The sequence below is a fragment of the Protomyctophum bolini genome (genome assembly GCF_963924005.1).
Source record: "Protomyctophum bolini genome assembly, chromosome: 19".
NCBI classification, from domain to species: domain Eukaryota; kingdom Metazoa; phylum Chordata; class Actinopteri; order Myctophiformes; family Myctophidae; genus Protomyctophum; species Protomyctophum bolini.
This window is the reverse complement of record NC_137880.1, coordinates 35,490,475-35,509,752: the sequence shown is the minus strand read 5'-3', so window position 1 is coordinate 35,509,752 and position 19,278 is coordinate 35,490,475. Positions and strand designations below refer to the sequence as shown.

At 44.2% G+C, this 19,278-nt stretch overlaps 2 protein-coding genes across 5 annotated transcripts in view; both read left to right on the top strand.

Moving 5' to 3' along the window:
* Positions 1-19,278, top strand: part of LOC308334301 (estrogen receptor beta-like) — a 272,603-nt gene that overhangs the window by 147,231 nt on the left and 106,094 nt on the right. The window lies entirely within an intron of this gene.
* jag2b (jagged canonical Notch ligand 2b) overlaps positions 5,172-19,278 on the top strand; it is a 78,050-nt gene continuing 63,943 nt past the window's right edge. For all 4 annotated transcript variants that reach the window (XM_080791204.1, XM_080791202.1, XM_080791205.1 and 1 more), the window contains exons 1-2: positions 5,172-5,436; positions 6,056-6,373. In XM_080791204.1, the coding sequence (XP_080647330.1) occupies positions 5,368-5,436; positions 6,056-6,373 (387 nt within the window). In that variant the 5' untranslated portion in view covers positions 5,172-5,367. The remainder of the gene's footprint in view (positions 5,437-6,055; positions 6,374-19,278) is intronic.

Below are 19,278 nucleotides of genomic sequence, written 5' to 3'. Positions count from 1 at the left end.
GGTAACTGGACTAAGGAAAGGAAAGGTAGCCTACTATGTTTACCCAGGGTAACTGGACTAAGCTCAAGAACTTGTTTACAGCCAGGCCCTGCTCATAGAACATTTCATGGTAGAGGTTCAATGCCTTGTCCAAGGGCACTTCAGCGGTGGTAATTTTAACCGCTGCCACTTATGGGAACGACCTGTTAAAAGGTTTTGATGCCATTATTTAAAACATGTATAGACGATTGCAGAAATGTAAAAATGTATAGCTGTTCAGTAAAATCCTGTGTTCTTTTACTGTGTGTTATGGGCGGCTGAGAAAGCTTCCTTCAACTCGTCTCCAAGCATTACAATAAGGAGAGTTCATGGGGTTCAAACAATGCTCATGTGATCCTATAGATATCCATGTACCACACAATGTTATTTATATAGGCCTGTGTATTTTTACAATTTACAACTTTGGCAGTCGATTTGGTCAGAGGCCTCAAATGTCATATTAAAACGTATAGACGTGGCCTTCGATGTACACACACAGTACATCATTGCTATATATATATATACTGCATGCTAGTGCTATGAACAACTAAATGTAGTTAACCGTAAAACTAACACCCCATGTTTTACTGTGTGGTACTATAGGTAGTGTGCTTGAATAATTTAATTTGATCCCTCTGCTGCCAGCCTTTGTTGTGTTATTTTCCCATTCTTGCCAACCTCCAGCGTTCAAACTATATCGCATTGGGTGGGTGGCGGGGTCTTGTTATGGTTTGTTCACACTCCCTAGTAAAAAAGTGCAGCTACAGGGCATTTCTCCCACATGCTGTTGTACAGCGAGGAGCGTACAGTGAGGCGTGTACACCTGTTTCCTGCAGGGAGAACAGACTCATGCTCTGCAACGTTATACCTGCAGTGATGGCGGGTACCACAAAACTGGACGTGTCCTATAGAGCGTCGCAGTCCCTCCCCCTTTCAGAACAGGAAATTAATCTCAATGCATTTTGCCCTTAGGCTTTTCCTAAAGTATTTATTTAAAGACGGTTACGCCGCGGACAAAGCCAACTCGGATCGTGACAAATCATGACAATGAACACAATATTTTGGCCCGATCAAATCATTAGAAGAAAATAAAGGCAGGAGACATGACACTATTTGTTTTGTTTTGCTTCTTATAAATGATTTGATCGGCCCAAAACATTGTGTTCATTGTCACGAGTTGGCTTTGTCCGCGTATGATCATATAATTCAGCCTCTATACCTGTCGGATCAGAGAAAATGACAGATGATGTATTCATTGATGTTTAACAGAACAACCTGGACTGACTCTTAGTCAAAGCATTTAAGAGGAAGTAGGACTTGGGTCACATCGGGTCAAAGTGAGATTAGGCTCGTCGTTTTCCCAATTCTCCTGCATTAGAGGTTGATCTGTTGGTCTGTTTTGATGGAAAATGGCCATTTATTTAGCCAACATTTCCTGTGATGTTGAACTGAAAAGAAAAAGGCTAATTTAACGTGTTTGGATTAATGCAATATAGGAGCACACTATGGGCTGTATTTTGTGTGTCTTAAGTACCAGGTCTTATTCCCTAACTTGAGTAAACTAAAGACCTGGAGGCGTGATCAATGCTCTTTGGCTATTCTGAGTGGCCAAAGAGCATTGATCACGCCTCCAGGTCTTTAGTTTACTCAAGTTAGGGAATAAGACCTGGTACTTAAGATACGCAAAATACAGCCCTATATGTCTTGGATGTGTTGCTTAATACCTTCCATTAATTCTGTTAACGTCATTATGTTAAACCCATGGAAACATACAATTTATAATAACCTGTTTCCAAGAGTCGGTCATCCATTCACGTGTACCTCTGGAGGTATGGCTAACTGATAATTATTAATACATCTTGACCATTATAAGGGCAGCATTAAAAAAAAAAACCCTATTAAAAATCTTGAATCATAACCAATCTAAATATGTCAAAGATCTTTGTACAATGTTATAGCCTATATATCGACATGCCAAAAAGTGTGTCAGAAATTGAGAAAAACAACTGTAATTTCTCCGGCATGCACGCACGCACACACACACGCACGCTCGCACGCACGCACGCACGCAGACAGTCCCCAAAAGATCAGTAAAAGATAAAAGGGAATCTATAGCCGTCAGTTGCACACACGCACGCACGCACGCACGCACGCACGCACGCACGCACGCACACACACACACACACACACACACACACACACACACACACACACACACACACACACACACACACACACACACACACACACACACACACACACACACACAGAGAGAGAGGAGGAGATCTGAAAGGAGAAAAGCCATGAAAAATGGATGAGAAGAAGAAATCTTCTTCACCCCCCCCCCCTCCCCCTCCTGGAGGCACCCCACAGAGCCCCATCTCTATACCCTCTAATCCTTCTCCTCTCCTCACCCAACCTCCTGCACACACACACACACACACACACACACACACACACACACACACACACACACACACACACACGTCACACACACACACACGCGTCACACACACACACACACACACACACACACACACACACACACACACACACACGTCACACACACACACACACACGTACACACACACACACACACACACACGTACACACACACACACACACACACACACACACACACACACACACACACACACAAGTCTCTCACTGGCTCTCTTTCTTTTCCACTCGTGCACACACTCACACGCCCACAACCATGCGCATGAGCACGCGCACACACACACACACACACACACACACACACACACACACACACACACACACACAGTATATATAGAAAGACAGAGAGACAGAGTATCTAGAACACACACAGACACACACACACACACACACACACACACACACACACACACACACACATTACAATGCACGCAAGACACACGCACATGCCCTTCAGCACCCTGGGGCCCTTTAGTAGGTGTGATGGAACTTAAGGCACACACACAGCCACTTGTGACAGCGTGCGAAACCTTCCAGCCAGAGTGAGCGTGGCGGTTCGGGGCTATCACACCCCTTTCAGGCCTATCTGATGACATGGCAGTCGGCTGATGAGACAGACACAGAGATAGGAGGGGGGTGGGCGGGGGGGGGGGGGTTAAAAAAGTGTGGTCCGGTCCTTCTTGAGGAGGTTTCAGGGGGTCCCCATGCAGCAAAAGGAGTTAATATAGCATCAAAATCAGTTCAACCACTTTAAACCTATATATCACAATGGCTATTTGGAAGTAGGCTAGCACATCTACAAGCTCTCAACTGCATCTGCAATTTCAAAATGTCTTGGAAACAATTGAATAGAGGAAAGAAGAAGCGCTGCCGTGGTCCTTTGTTGTGAACTGAATACAGGTGCTCGTTGGCGAGGGTTCAACCATGAAAAGATAAAAAGAGGGGTCCAAGGCACTCTGTTCCAGTGAAGTGAAGGGTCCCAACATGGGACCCTGACGAAGGCTTGTATAGCCGAAACGTGTTGGTCCATTTTAATGATCTTTGCCATGCCATAAAATAAAAGCTTTTTCACTTCACTGGAAACAGTATCTTTTCATGTCTTGTCTTGAAAACAAATTGACAAATCTTTAATGTTTCTCAAACTGTTTAACAAATATCTTGCATGGGGGTGAGTCTATAGTTTGGCACAAAATCTAATATTTTCAGATGGGGGTCCATCCAGACAGAGACAAATAGGCAGCATCATCTGGGGATCTTCGACGTGAAATCGTTTCCGAACCACTGTGTCAATGTGGTTTTGTTTTTCTCTTTGTGAGACATATAGGCCTACAGGCAGCCTAAGATAATGTTTTTCTCTTTGTGAGACATATAGGCCTACAGGCAGCCTAAGATAATGTTTTTCTCTTTGTGAGACATATAGGCCTACAGGCAGCCTATAATGTTTTGCTTGTTCAGACAGGAGGGGGACAGCTGCACTGCAGCATGCTACATGTGGCTAATCTGTGGGCACATCTTTTTATGAATGGAATTATGGGATTCTATCACATCTCTCCCTCTGCCAATGCTTTACCAATCAATAATACACAACAGTTACAATTCTTATTTTAGTTTAAGGGGCTTATTATTGTTCAGTTAATCTTACTTGTATAGATATATATTTGTTTACCTTTTATTTGGATCTTCTTAATTGTACACACAGTAGGCTATACTATTATTTATAGGACACAGCGAGATAAATAGCTACATACTGTAGGCCTACATGTGTGTGGTTAATAAGTCTTATTTTCATTCAAGAGTGAATGTGGGTTGAGAAAGTGAAAGGAAAGATTTTTTTTTTTTTTTTTTTTTTTATATATGTTGGATATAATATTATGAAAGACATTATGCTACTTAACATTTCGCCCCCACTGTCTGCAATGGACAGATAATCAAATACACATAGATAGATAGACCCCTTCCACGGTCCACCTACCGGTTGGTTTCCACTTCCCAGCCGGTGGGTCATAGTGCATTGTTGGTTCATTGGCTGTAGCTCTGTTCACGGAAGAGGGCGCTCTGAACTACTGCAATTGAGGCAATTGAATGGCATCCATCCATTGTAGGCTACATCAGACAGACTGCTCACAAAAAGTGGTCCAAGTCATGTGAATTGCTGCCTGCAATTGCAAGTCTTACATTGAAATGAAATGTGTAACTCATTGCGTCGGTGCATATAGGCTACTGCATAGTATAGCCTATACATTAGATAAAATATATTAGTATTAATGGATGGGGGAGAGGAGGAAGGCGAAAAGCCATAACAGATTGGTGTATAGTATAGGCTAATGGTGAGACTGTATTCAGTCGGTTTAATTGACTGCAATAATTAAGAAGCGAAGAAATTTGATCTGCAGCGATCGTCTAGATTCAATTAATTAAAAAATTCTATTGAGTTTGCCATGCTGTGATGCGGCTTGTCATCATCATCAAGCCCCCATAATATTAATTAAAAAAAAATGCAATTCAAGTTTTGGGTAGCCGCTATCGTCCGCCCCCTCTATAATCCGGTTGGCTCAAAGACTGGCCGCAGGCGGATTTCTAAGTGGTTTGTAGAGCTGCCAATCAGCGCAGACATCCTCTCCTCAGGCGTGCTGTGTGTGTGTGTGTGAGAGACAGTTGCTGTGTGGAGAGATTTGACGGAGGGACTCTACTCAACGCTTGCAAACGGGCTTGCTCGCACACAACACGCATGTTGTAATGCTTTCGGCGAAATTTGGACATACATGTTGGAGAAAATAACGCATTTGATTTTTTTTTGCATGTCAGGAGTGGCGGAACTGGTCGCCGGTAAACGGCCTTCTGTCGTTTTTGATCGCTTTTCCCCCTATGTCACTCTAATTAATCGGAGGCATGTGGGATCGTACAAGGATTAGGAATTGCCTCCCAAGAGTATGCCTGCTGTTGACGTTATGGACCGAGGTAAGAAGAGCCTGGGCTCCTGTTTTGCTAAAAAATAACAATATGCTGTCAAATAAATTGGGGATGCACCTTAAAACGGGCAATGTCAAAAGTTGGTGGGCGTGGACACCTTATTTGCTTTCCAATATTGCGTATATTATTCGCATCATATTAATCGATAATTGGGCCCGTCAGTTTAACGTGTGATCATGTGTTACCATGGACAAGATTGAAGTGTTGGGGAATTAATGTAGGGCTACTCTCTCTCCATTTTGTCAAGCTGTGCCTTACATGTTTTAGAATTAGCAGGCCTACAGTAGCCTACACACACACACACACACACACACACACACGCGCACAAGTTCTAAGTTGCATTGCATCAATTGCCTGCTGCTGCATTTCCACCACACCACCCCCATAGTATCGAGCGTTTTAATTATCTAAATTTGTTGACTGGCTATGGGTTTGAATAAATAAATGTTCATGATGTAATTGTAAACCAAAAAAAATAATACAAAAATCATAATATCCGCGTTATCTAATGATTTTACGCACCTATATTATGTCCATGCTTGTGTGTGCAGTCTTTAATTATTCCACTCTTCTAATTTTTTTTTTTTTTTTTTTTTTTTTCATACAGATTTGCCACTCAACCGGCTATTTCGAGCTCCAGTTGATCTCGGTGGAAAACGTGAACGGCGAGCTGGCGGACGGGGAGTGCTGCGACGGCCAAAGGAGCTCCCAGGACCTGCGCTGCAGCCGAGACGAGTGCGACACTTACTTCAAGATCTGCCTAAAGGAATACCAGACGGAGGTCACCACCACGGGACACTGCACGTACGGGGACGGCCGCACCGACGTCCTCGGTGGAAATATGTTGTCTTTCAGGAGCACGAAAAACCCCAATAAAGTCGACGACGCCGGCAAGATTCTCATCCCGTTCCAGTTCGCGTGGCCGGTGAGTGTGTGTGTGTGTGTGTGTGTGTGACTGTGACTGTGCCCTGTTTCAATTAAGCCGTTAAGAAGAGCGATTGTATGTTCCACATACGGATCCAGTTGCAAAGCCACACATACATACAGCGCTTCCGAATGCTATCTGGCTCCTATTTTAAAGTTGCCGTGATGCATGCATGAGGTTGGCTTTGTTCCAGTCCACAAACCTGCACCTGCCAAGGCCACCATAGGCTAATTAGATTGGTGGTGGTGTGTATGTTTTGTATGTGTGTATGTATGGGTGGGTGTGGGGCTGTGTGTGGGTGCATGCATGGTGTAGGACGTGTTTGAGGAGTGGAAACTCGTCTACGTTAGAGATACGGTAGATTGCGTTGTGTGCTGCTTGTACAAGGAGTGGGTATTTCTTCTTTGGTTCTGTTATATTAATCCTCCTGTAAAACACCGATACACGAGTCTCATGTTCTTGTTGTGAGCCGTTCGAAGCAGCCTGAAAGACGCGGTGTTCCTAAGACCGAATGATTGGTGCCCCCAGGGCAGTGGATCGGATCGTAATACCGTGATGGTGGTGGTGATGGTGGTATAGTTGGCTGGTTTTCTTTTGACACCTCACTAGTTCTCAGCACAAGCCTCTGCTCTGCTGCTGTCTGTCTGGGTGCCAGGTGGGCCCTACGGCGAGAATTATGCTTCTCACCGCCGGATGAGTGATGGCTGTTGGCTGTTAATAAGAAGAAGAAGTCGATGTACAGCAGTCAGTGGTTCTCAAAACTTTTCTTCTTGTCAAGAAAGGACCCCCAAATGGACACTAATTATCCCGTGGACCCCCATTTGAAAGAGATATGCCATGAGCCACTGTCTATATACCGCCCATAAGATACTGAGTTTTACGGCTCTAGCAGAGATTATCAACCCTGTTTAATTTCAAGGACCCCCCCAGTTTGACATGCATTAGTCTACGGACCCCCATTTAATGGCATTTATACCTCTTGGACCCCCAATTTATATTGTAAAATCAATGTTCTTGTAACTCTGAGAGCATACGAATGGATTTGGTTCCATTTGTACCCTCAGTTACAGACCCATAAGGGTCCATTTGGACTTACAAACTATCATTTAGTTGGGGACCCCCCTGGAACTCCCTCAATGACCCCTGGGGGTCCCTGGACCCCACTTTGGGAACCACTGACTGCTGTACAGGATGGATCATTTCTAGTTTTATACCCGGTGGTGTCGTGCTCAGTAAAATTGCAGATCTACAAGTGTGGTGTGCTTGTATATCTGCTATTTCTCGGCATGTAACACCAGCGTGAAACGAAGTATAAACGAACGATGAGGCTGAATCAGGCTGTGAGTTGAACTATTCTTTAATGTTTTCAGTTGTCCCATGAATGATGACACTCTGGATGCGTTTTATGGAATGTTTGTAATGTTGTATGACGGGCGTTGGGGGTAGGCTAAAGAAATGCTGCAGGTCATGTTGAGCGTGCTGCAGGCCGTGCAGAACACTACAAAGTAGGGTACTACTAACTATAGGCTCTCTTCTCAAAGCAATTTTGTCAGATGGTAGGCTACTTAACCCATTCTGACCTGAGATCAGATTCATACGAGGTTTCCACTAGGACACACACTGGTCTGATGAACCCATTCTGACCTGAGATCAGATTCTAAAAATGTCAGTCGTTCTTCGACTTTTCAAAAATAGCAGACCTACAAGCTCGTAGCGCGCCACTCGGTGGCGCGCTACGAGCTTGTAGATCTGCTGTTTTTCAATAGCTGAAGCATAACATGATGCGAACACCAAAATGGGTTCCCTTTCAGAATGGGTTAATGGCCTATTAAAAGTGCAAGATGGTGGGTGCACTGTTAACCCAGTTTCCTTTTGTACTGAACATTCTGTGATCTTGTTGAGGCTGTCACTATCGGCACACACTATTCTTATTCTAATGGTGTCTATTTCTAAAACTGGATCTCAGTAGTGTATTCATTATAGGCCTGTTATGATGATGTTGATGAATGAATGAATGAATTAATTAATTTTATTTATATAGCACCTTTCCAAACATAAAGTTACAAAGTGCTTTACAGGTTAAAAACAACAATAACAAACAACATCAAGAACATCAGAAATAACAAAGCATAGAAACATGACAACAAACTTCAAGGAATGCTAAATAAATATATACGTACACTTATTATATACACAACATATTGATGATGATGATTTGGCAGTACTGAGGATGGACAGATAATGTCTGCCTTTTTTTAAATCAAATACAGCTGTTTAGCAATTTAACTTATTGACGCTTGAAAAGCTCGACCACTGCAGTGAAAATGACACTTTTTGCGGTGCATCACTTGACTATACTATACAGACCACCAGTCCAGAGTCCAGACCAGAACGGTTCTGGTCTTAGCAGTACGCTCATACAGTGTCTCTTGAAACCATACCCTAAAATCAATCCTTCATAGCTTCATAGTATTGTGTGTGTGTTGTGCTACACAGTAGGGGGTTGCCTCTTGTGTTTCGGTGCTGCTCATCATCCATCCCACACTGACACAAGCCCTATTTGTGTCACCTATATCACATCCAAATGACCCAATAACTTGGAATGATATGAACTTGGGATAAACCCTGTCCTTTTTTTTTATTTATATTCTGACATATTGACTTTAGCACCTCCTCCAGAGACCAGACAGAGGTGGAGAGAGAGAGAGAGAGAGAGAGAGAGAGAGAGGGACCTATTCTAGGTTCTGCTGTCACCCTGCTAAGTGGCTCGTGGCCGATAACAGTGCACTATAGCTCCGGTGCCAGATGTCACAACAGGCCCACAGGGCTACTGGCTGTGTGGCATTGTTGCTGCTCCTCGGCTGGAGAAACAAAGATACACAGTGTTAGTTGACTGTCTCCTGCTGGCCAGCTGCCCGCTCCCCGAGCCCTAGTCTGTCTGTGGAAGAGACGGCATGGACTGGACTCCGCTGTCTGTCTGTCACGACTCTCTATATCGTAGTCATAGGAATGCTGTCTTTGCTCAATGCTCATGTTATATTCTCTCTTCTGTCATTCTGGCTATTTTCTCTCTTGTCTAGCCCATTTAGGGCTGGAACCCCCTTTTGGTGTTTTAACTATTGAAAAATAGCAGATCTACAAGCTCATAGCGCGGCACCGAGTGCCTCACTATGAACTTGTAGGTCTGCTATTTTTTTTTAAAATGTGAAAATGTCGTCAAAGCTTTGAATATATATATATTATTACAGACTTACAGAGTGAACATTATAACTCATATCTTTGCTTCTGTGGGGTCCCTGGAAGAACTTATTTTCAGATGGGGGGGGTGGAGGCATATTACATATCATTTTTGGGGTTCTTGACATGAAATATTGAGCACCGCACTGATACAGAAACATAAGGTTTTTCAGAAAACTGTCAGGATTTTGTCAGGCCTAAATGGGCTAGGCCACTTCCATACCCAGAGGGAGCGGGGACTCATGTACCCCCCCCCACCCCCCCCCCCCTCTCTCTCATTCCGGTTGTTGGCCCAGTGGCACGATTGCAATCACAAATAAGTCAGACTTTTATTGTATGTGTATGTGTTGCTGCCAGGCATGCCATACTCGTGCTGCGTGATGCTTATCTTTGCTTAATAAACGCTTCCTTAACCCATTTTGACCTGAGATCAGATTCTAAAAAAATATGTCTTGTCTACATCCTGACAGTTTTCTGAAAAAGCTATGTTTCTATGTCAGTCGAAAAAAATAGCAGACCTGCAAGCTCGTAGTAGCGCGCCACTCGGTGGCGCGCTACTATGAGCTTGTAGATCTGCTATTTTTCAATAGCTAAAGCATAACATAATGCTAACACTGAATGGGGTTCCCGCCCAAAACATGTTAATAATGCTCCTAGGGGCCTTTCCAGCTCTGGCTTGTCTTGTCAGCCGGATCAACCACAGTTAGCTTACTGTTGCCCCGGTACAGTAACACTCTGCAATTGGTTTTATGGTTTAGAATTCATGGGGAGACACCCTCTAAAGTGCTTTTTTATGATCTATGTACCATAGAGACAGTCATATAAGGTAATGTATATTGTATTAGTTCCTGTATGGGTGTTTGGCAGGTATAGAATTGTGCATATAGCACAAGTTATTTATTTTATTGTAATTCACATGAGAAAATTCAGGTCACTGACATACAGTGTGTGTGTGTGTGTGTACAGTACCTCATGATAGTTATATAAACATATATAGCTACATTTATGAGGTATGCTCTTCCATGATGATTAATCGGATTCTGTTTTTTATTGATTAGACGCCTTAGAAAGAGGGGAGGGGGGGTCCTAGACTTGACTGGAGAAGCTAGTTATCTAGAGTAGATGCAGGTACATGGTATAGTTATCTAGAGTAGATGCAGGTACAGGAGGGTATACTGTAGTTATCTAGATGCAAGGGACAGTGTTAAAGCAATATGAAACTACACAACATGATCAGTGGCTCATGTTGTGTCACTTTTCAAGTCTAGTGTATAGTTATTTACAAAAATAGCAGATCTACAAGGCAAGCTAAGGCATTCATGATGCGTCGTGAGCTCGCAGATTGGCTATTATTATTATCAGTGTGCAACACCAGCGTGCGACCCAGTATAAATCCGACTTCATGGATGGCCTGATTGTGTTCCCATCTTGTTGGCCCATAGTACCGTGTCTGTCACGCAGTTCCGGAGAGTCTTCCTTCCTTTTTGGTGGCTAATGACATTGCTGTTGGAATCTCTCTCTGTCACTCTCTCTCACGCTCTCTCTCTCTCTCTCTCTGGCTCTCAGTCTCTCTGTCCCAGCCGGACCAGACATCCGATTGAAGTGAGCCGTGTATGTACATCTATCTGCTCTGTATTGGGGAGAAACTATGTGTCATACCCAGGGGTCATCAACATGTCTGTACACGGACAGATGTGTCTGTGGCAAAGACTTGGTCTTGTCTGTGGCAGATTTTAAAATGTCTGTTTTTTACACACCATTATAATGTTGGTTTGATCAGTCTCTGGGTTTTCCTCAGAATATGTATGACACTTGTTTACTATGGTATTTTTGACTATGGTCCACTCATTTTGTATGTCTGTGGCAAATGACAAATGTCCCACAATCCAGCCTATGACGACGATGCCCCCTGGTCATACCCCCACCTGGTCATACCTCTTTGCCTAGATGTGTGCACAAGAGTGGGCTGGCGAAGGCATGCTTGTATGCCAGACATGCTCACTGAGCGTATGGCGACGCATAATGCTATAGGCTGCATAATGTTTGACACAAATGATTTGGTACAGTAAATCTTGATGTTCTTGAAGTTCCTCACCAGCTGAAGGCATGGAGAGAGTATGTTTTGCAGTGCACTACTGCACTCCGTCTGTGTGTGTGTGTGTGTGTGTGTGTGTTTGTATATATATATATATATATGTGTGTGTGTGTGTCCGTTCGTCAGTCTGTCTGTGTAAAGCTAATCTCCAGCACCGTTAACCCGGTCGATGCCAAACTTTGCACACTCTCCCTGGATGCCAATGTTGAACCTCTGCCCCAAATGATCCAGAACGGCCTGTTATCGCACCACCCACCATCATGAGACTATACCGATCTGCATGAAACATTGCATGCACACTCCCTAGAAGCCAATCCATATTCAGATTCCATCCTAATTGGCTAACATATTGGCTTTCAAAGTTTGCAGGATTGGCCCGTTTTGAACAAAAAGCCTCAAATCATGAACGCAGTGTGCAATTTACGTGAAATCTTTCTTTCCTACTATAGGCTGAGGAATATATCCCACCCTTTTTCACATTGGACTGTTATAGCGCCACCAGCGGGTGGATCATTGCAAAATGCCTCAAATCATTCAATTGCCATCAAAGGCGAAAGAAGAAATGGCACCCTTTTCACATTGGCCTATTATAGCGCCACCAGGAGGCCACAACCTGACCTGGCCTGGTGGAGACCTGTGTTCAGAGGGGCACTTTTTCTAGTTCTTGATCTGCACTGGCCAACTCCTTTATCCCATTCTGACCGGGAACCCGTTTTGGTGTTGGCATCATGTTATGCTTTAGCTATTGAAAAATAGCAGATCTACAAGCTCATAGCGCGCCACCGAGTGGCGCGCTACGAGCTTGTAGGTCTGCTATTTTTGAAAAATCGAAGAACGACTGACATTTTTAGAATCTGATCTCAGGTCAGAATGGGTTAATCAGACCAGTGTGTGTCCAGTGGAAACCTCGTATGAATCTGATCTCAGGTCAGAATGGGTTAAATAACTGCAGTGGTTCTTTACTGAACTCTCCTATCATCTGTAGAAGTTATGGTCCTGGCACACTGCTGCATGTTTTTGGATTTTTAGCAGTGTTTTTCTGCCGATTTATCCGTAGAATGCGTCCTGTCTTGCAAGGACCTTTTTTAAGTTAAATATTTTTGCACAGAATGTCAGAAGAACTGCTCTGGAAAAGTGGATGTTTTTATTGAAGTATGTTTTTGGTATCGTCGAGATTCTCATTCATTTCAGAATGATGTGGCGTTCTGTGTAGAACCGCTGTCTTATGGAATATAGCCAAAATAATTTGAATATTGGCTTGATCGCGGTAGCTGTAGGCTACTGTATATGTACATGAATTGGCAGGCCGTGGCTACTATTGGAATGGAATAATGGAATATGGCCAAAATAATTTGAACATTTGCTTGATGGCGGTTAGCTGTAGGCTACTGTATATGTACCGTACATGAATTGGCAGGCCGTGGCTACTATTTCGTCTTGCTGTGCATTGAGCCACTGCGTCACACTACTGCGTGTGAGCCTAGAAAGCCATGTTTTACTCACACACACACACACACGCACACGCACACACACAACCCAAGGCTAACCAGAACTGCCTCGGTTAGACACACCTGATTGGGGAGCTTGCCGGGGCAGTTGCTAGGAGACAGTTTGATAGGCCTCTAGTAAACAATTATGTTCCCCCGTTGTCCTGGTTCCTCCCTCCTCCTGCACGCCGTGCCCTGGAGGTTTCTCTGTCGTTTAATCTGCCTTATTAGTTTATCATAGTCTCCACATGAGCTCTTGTCTAGTTAAGACTATTCTTTTAAACATACAAATGGCTTTAAAATGGCAAGTGTATGTTTTCCATGAACACAGTGGAACTACAAGCTCGTAGCTTGTAGATCTGCTATTTTTCTACAAGCTCGTAGCTTGTAGATCTGCTATTTTTCAATAGCTAAAGTAGTACATGATGCCACCAAAAGGGGTTCCCGTTAATGCGGGACATCCTCGTGTCCGGTGCCCGTGTGTTGGTTCCCACAGCACTACCGGTAGTTTGCTGGCTGGCAGCTCCTGGTGTCTTTGGCTAGTGTCCTGCTATAGTCTCATTCTCCATGGTGTCTTTGGCTAGTGTCCTGCTATAGTCTCATTCTCCTGGTGTCTTTGGCTAGTGTCTCTGCTATAGTCTCATTCTCCTGGTGTCTTTGGCTAGTGTCCTGCTATAGTCTCATTCTCCTGGTGTCTTTGGCTAGTGTCCTGCTATAGTCTCATTCTCCTGGTGTCTTTGGCTAGTGTCTCTGCTATAGTCTCATTCTCCTGGTGTCTTTGGCTAGTGTCTCTGCTATAGTCTCATTCTCCTGGTGTCTTTGGCTAGTGTCCTGCTATAGTCTCATTCTCCTGGTGTCTTTGGCTAGTGTCTCTGCTATAGTCTCATTCTCCTGGTGTCTTTGGCTAGTGTCTCTGCTATAGTCTCATTCTCCTGGTGTCTTTGGCTAGTGTCTCTGCTATAGTCTCATTCTCCTGGTGTCTTTGGCTAGTGTCTCTGCTATAGTCTCATTCTCCTGGTGTCTTTGGCTAGTGTCCTGCTATAGTCTCATTCTCCTGGTGTCTTTGGCTAGTGTCCTGCTATAGTCTCATTCTCCAGGCTGCTGTTTTCTGGCGCACCCTGGGCATACTGTAGCATCATACAGATTCTTGTTGGTAACATGTGTACTCTTGCTGATGGTAAACTACTGCACACAGCATTCTGGTGTAGCACCCAATATGCCAAATAAACTTCTCCCCACACAGCTTTCTGTGTGTTTCCCCTGCTGTTGTATCCCACTGGTTCACCGGCCAGTGAGGATCCCACACCGTGAGGACATACTGTAGAGCAGTTTGTACCACACCTCCCGCCCAACGCTCCCCAAAGACAGGTGGCGCTCTCAGCCCGTAGAAGTACATTGCAGAGTGTGACAGATATCACCTTCCCTTCCTACCTGGGCTCCCGGGCTACTTTTTTAAACAAATTATTTCACCAATGGGGCGGGGCAGGGAGTAGATAGAGCCTGTGGCACTGTTGAGGTGTTATGGAAGCCCAGATTTCTGTATTATGAATCTATTTATTTAGTATATAGTGGTCTCATAAAGACACACGGCAAAAGCCGTCGGGATCTGGAGTCGAACCCGCGGCACGCCGTCAGGCTGGCCCCGGATGGTTGAGCTATAACCGCCCGGGCCTGCAAAGGAATATTTAACCCATTCTGAACGGGAACCCATCTTGGTGTTGGCATCATGTTATGCTTTAGCTATTGAAAAACAGCAGATCTACAAGCTCATAAGCGCGCCACAGAGTGGCGCGCTACGAGCTTGTAGGTCTGCTATTTTTGAAAAATCGAAGAACGACTGACATTTTTGGAATCTGATCTCAGGTCAGAATGGGTTCATCAGACCAGTGTGTGTCCAGTGGAAACCTCGCATGAATCTGATCTCAGGTCAGAATGGGTTAAGGCAAAAAATGTACTCTCAAGCCTCGCATACTATACTCGGCTGTCCTCCTCCGCTATTGATTTTGCTATTATTTGATCCAGGCAAATCAACAGGCAGGAGGTAATCCCCAAGGTAATGAGTCCTAACAAACAAGCTTGTGCTTTTTATAATGTGCTGCATCTGGCTGTGTGTTTAATTGGTGCTTTGATGTTTGAACTCTCGGGTGCAGGAGGGACGTTTAACAGCTGGTAACGTGTCTTAATCCCATTCTGGACGGTCGGGAACCCCCTGTTGGTGTTTTTTTTTTTTTTTTTAAAACATTATTTAAAACTTTAGCTATTGAAAAAATAGCACATCTACAAGCTCGTAGCTCAGCACTCAGTGCCGCGCTACGAGCTTGTTCCTTGACACGAACATGTTTGAGAACAACTGACACATAAAAACATGGGGTTTTTCAGAAAACTGTCAGGATTTCGAAGACATTTGTAGAATTGTCTAAATGGCTTAACCCATTCTGAAATCTGACCTGAGATCAGATTCATACAAGGTTTTCCACTGGACACACACTGGTCTGATGAACCCATTCTGACCTGAGATCAGATTTTAAAAATGTCAGTCGTTCTTCAATTTTTCAAAAATAGCAGACCTACAAGCTCGTAGCGCGCCACTCGGTGGCGCGCTATGAGCTTGTAGATCTGCTATTTTTCAATAGCTAAAGCATAACATGATGCTAACACCAAAATGCGTTCCCGTTCAGAATGGCTTAAGCTCCATTTCATACCAAAGATTTCCCAGCAGTAAACAAACATCTAAGCCCCGATTTATACTTTGACACAGGACGGGTTATCTTCTGTTGCGCCTCGAATTAATGAGCACTGTTTCCCCCCAAGAGTGGACCCATGTTTGGGTTCGCATGCAGACAACGCGTTGCTTTGCACCATGTGGTGAGCTTACAGATCTGCTGTTTTCACTAGTTTGGGTCCCAAAAGACAAAGTCTAATTTCAATGTCTTTTGGGTCATGATCCAGGACGTTTGGGAACCACCTCTTTTATAGTAAGGTTGTGCCCGTCATCATTTTTTATGGAAGCGGTAGAAAGAACGGAACCCTCAAATAACACTAGTATCCATCCAAGTTATCCCTCCATCTGTGTGTGTGTGTGTGTGTGTGTGTGTGTGTGTGTGTGTGTGTGTGTGTGTCACACTAGCTAGCTGGCTCTGGTGTGTGTGTGTGTGTGTGTGTGTGTGTGTGTGTGTGCGCGCGTGTGCGTGTCACTTAGGTCAAGTCACAAAAACACTTGTTGCTGTGGAAACCCAGCAGTTTACATTACGTCGCAAAAACTGTGGATAGCTCTGGTCCATAGTAGTGTTAAAGGGACACTTCACCCTTTTTTGCAAAAAAATATATGTTAATGACGTTTAGAAGCCTGGGGTATTTATGTGTGTAATATGTGGTTTTAGATATTTTAGATTGTAGCAGTGAGCCTGTTGTCTCTGATGTCATGGACACTGGTCTCACTACCTTCCTGGACTACAATTCCCATAATTATTTGGTGCACTGCTCCTCCTTGTGGATAGGGGGGAGAGCTGTCTTACTGAGACAACATGTAGTCCAGGAAGGAAGTGAGCCCAGTGTCCATGACATCAGAGACTGAAGTTCATCCAGTCTATAGCAACACAAGATGAAGTTCATCCAGTCTATAGCAACACAAGATGAAGTTCATCCTGTCTATAGCAACACAAGATGAAGTTCATCCAGTCTATAGCAACACAAGATGAAGTTCATCCTGTCTATAGCAACACAAGATGAAGTTCATCCTGTCTATAGCAACACAATATGAAGTTCATCCAGTCTATAGCAACACAAGATGAAGTTCATCCAGTCTATAGCAACACAAGATGAAGTTCATCCAGTCTATAGCAACACAAGATGAAGTTCATCCAGTCTATAGCAACACAAGATGAAGTTCATCCTGTCTATAGCAACACAAGATGAAGTTCATCCAGATCATGGTTACATTTGTTGTAAAATTGACACTGGGGTCTTTACTGTGTACTTTATGTCACCAATGCCATAAAGGGTTGTACCATGCCCGTTTTTTCTTCTTTCTAATTATTTGTTCGGCCCAAAAAAGATTGCGAATTGGCTTTGTCCGCGGCGTAACCGTCTTTAAATAAATTATATTAGAAGTGCCGATGGGAGAATGCATTGGGGTTTCATTTCCTGGGCCACTCGCTTTTCTGAAAGGGGGCGGGACTGCGGCGCTCTATAGGCAGCACAGTTGTAATGCACTAGCAGAAGAGGATATGCTTTGTTTCTGTGTGCTGAATATTTTCTTAATAGACTAGTCCTACACAATTTTCTTTATAAAATGTGATTTAATCATGTAACACATTAATTGCCAGTGATGTCCAGTGGTGTTTCTCCTATAACCAGTACCTGACATCAGTGTGGGGGATCTTATATACACGTGTGGGCGCGCAGCGGACCCAGGACTTTATTGCGGGGGTGTTTTGCAACCTTTTGTGTGGCTATTTGCCTTTTTTATACTCCCCCGCCCCACAGTCATGCCGTCACGTGTGGACCGGTGCTCATGACACTGAGCGCAGCGCTTCAGCCAGACTGTCTGAGTCTGCGAGAGAGGGAGAGAGAGAGAGGGAGAGAGAGAGAGCCAAGCATGCTTGGGGGCGGCTCAGAATACCCAGCTTTGACTGTTCCATAATCAACGTCAGTACAGTAGGTACTGTACTGGCACTGCTGTTTTTGAATCTGACATGCGGACGGCTTTATAATAAGCTGCGTTCTTGTATTGTCACACGTTGGTTAGGGGACTAGGGAACCTTGTATTGTCACACGTTGGTCAGGGACTAGAGAACCTTGTATTGTCACACGTTGGTTAGGGGACTAGGGAACCTTGTATTGTCACACGTTGGTTAGGGGACTAGGGAACCTTGTATTGTCACACGTTGGTCAGGGACTAGAGAACCTTGTATTGTCACACGTTGGTTAGGGGACTAGGGAACCTTGTATTGTCACACGTTGGTTAGGGGACTAGGGAACCTTGTATTGTCACACGTTGGTTAGGGGACTAGGGAAGATCTTTCCTACTGGGGGTGTGTGTGTGTGTGTGTGTGTGTGTGTGAGGACAGAGTACTCCCCATCTTATTAAAAAAGAGGGGGGGGTTGCAACTGAATGGCTGGAAAATGGAAATGAAGAGTTTTCGTACATGCATAGACTTTCTTTAATGATTATATCTGGTTTCATTTATTTTTGATGAATTTTCATCTATTATTAATGTTTTAGTAGCAATGGATTTGTATTGGGTGGGGAGGGGGGCAGGGTGGGTGTCGTGAGTCATATAGCCAAAGCATTTCCAGGGGTCCCCAGCCAAAAGACGTTGAGAACCCCTCGTCTAGTGGGGGAGAACTAAACTGTCCAATAGTCTGTTTACTTGCATCTAGTTCTGGGTGCCTGACGCAGTGCCCTGCGCCGTAGTGCGGCTATGTAGGTAGGTGGTGCGCTTCGGTCCAATAGTCTGTTTACTTGCATCTAGTTCTGGGTGCCTGACGCAGTGCCCTGCCAGCCTCATCCTTCTCTCTCTGACTTTGTCTGTGACCCGTGGTAGGTCCCCATATAGAGGTCCACATTTCGGATGCGGTTCCGTCCATGTGACGCCTATAGTGCCATTCGAAGCGTTGACTTAAGAAAAGAAAGGCGTTGACTTAAGAAAAGCATTATTTCTTTACTCTTCACACAGCCACAATGATGGAAGACTTGAGCTCCATTGGGGCAGACCTGCCCAGAGAAATATCAGTTGAGCATTGAGATGCATCATCAGAGATTGGAGAGAGAGTGTGTGAGTGATAAATGGATTATATTCCATTCTCTTCTGTTCCAAGTGGGAAAGTTATTTCACCAATTGGAATGGGATGTTTTTTTTTGTCATCACATCATGACCAGTCAAATGGTCACTGGTTCTCTACTCTTGAACTTGTTTACTTTGAAATGATAATGACACTTTTACTGGAAGCGGCGATCTTAACGGGAGTTGGGCTAACCCATTCAAGCTGAAGGACTATTCTCTGGTATAGGTGCTTCAATTTGGGATCGATCACCATGCGTCACTAACTAAACTACGTCAACACTTTGCATGCAAAGCCAGTCA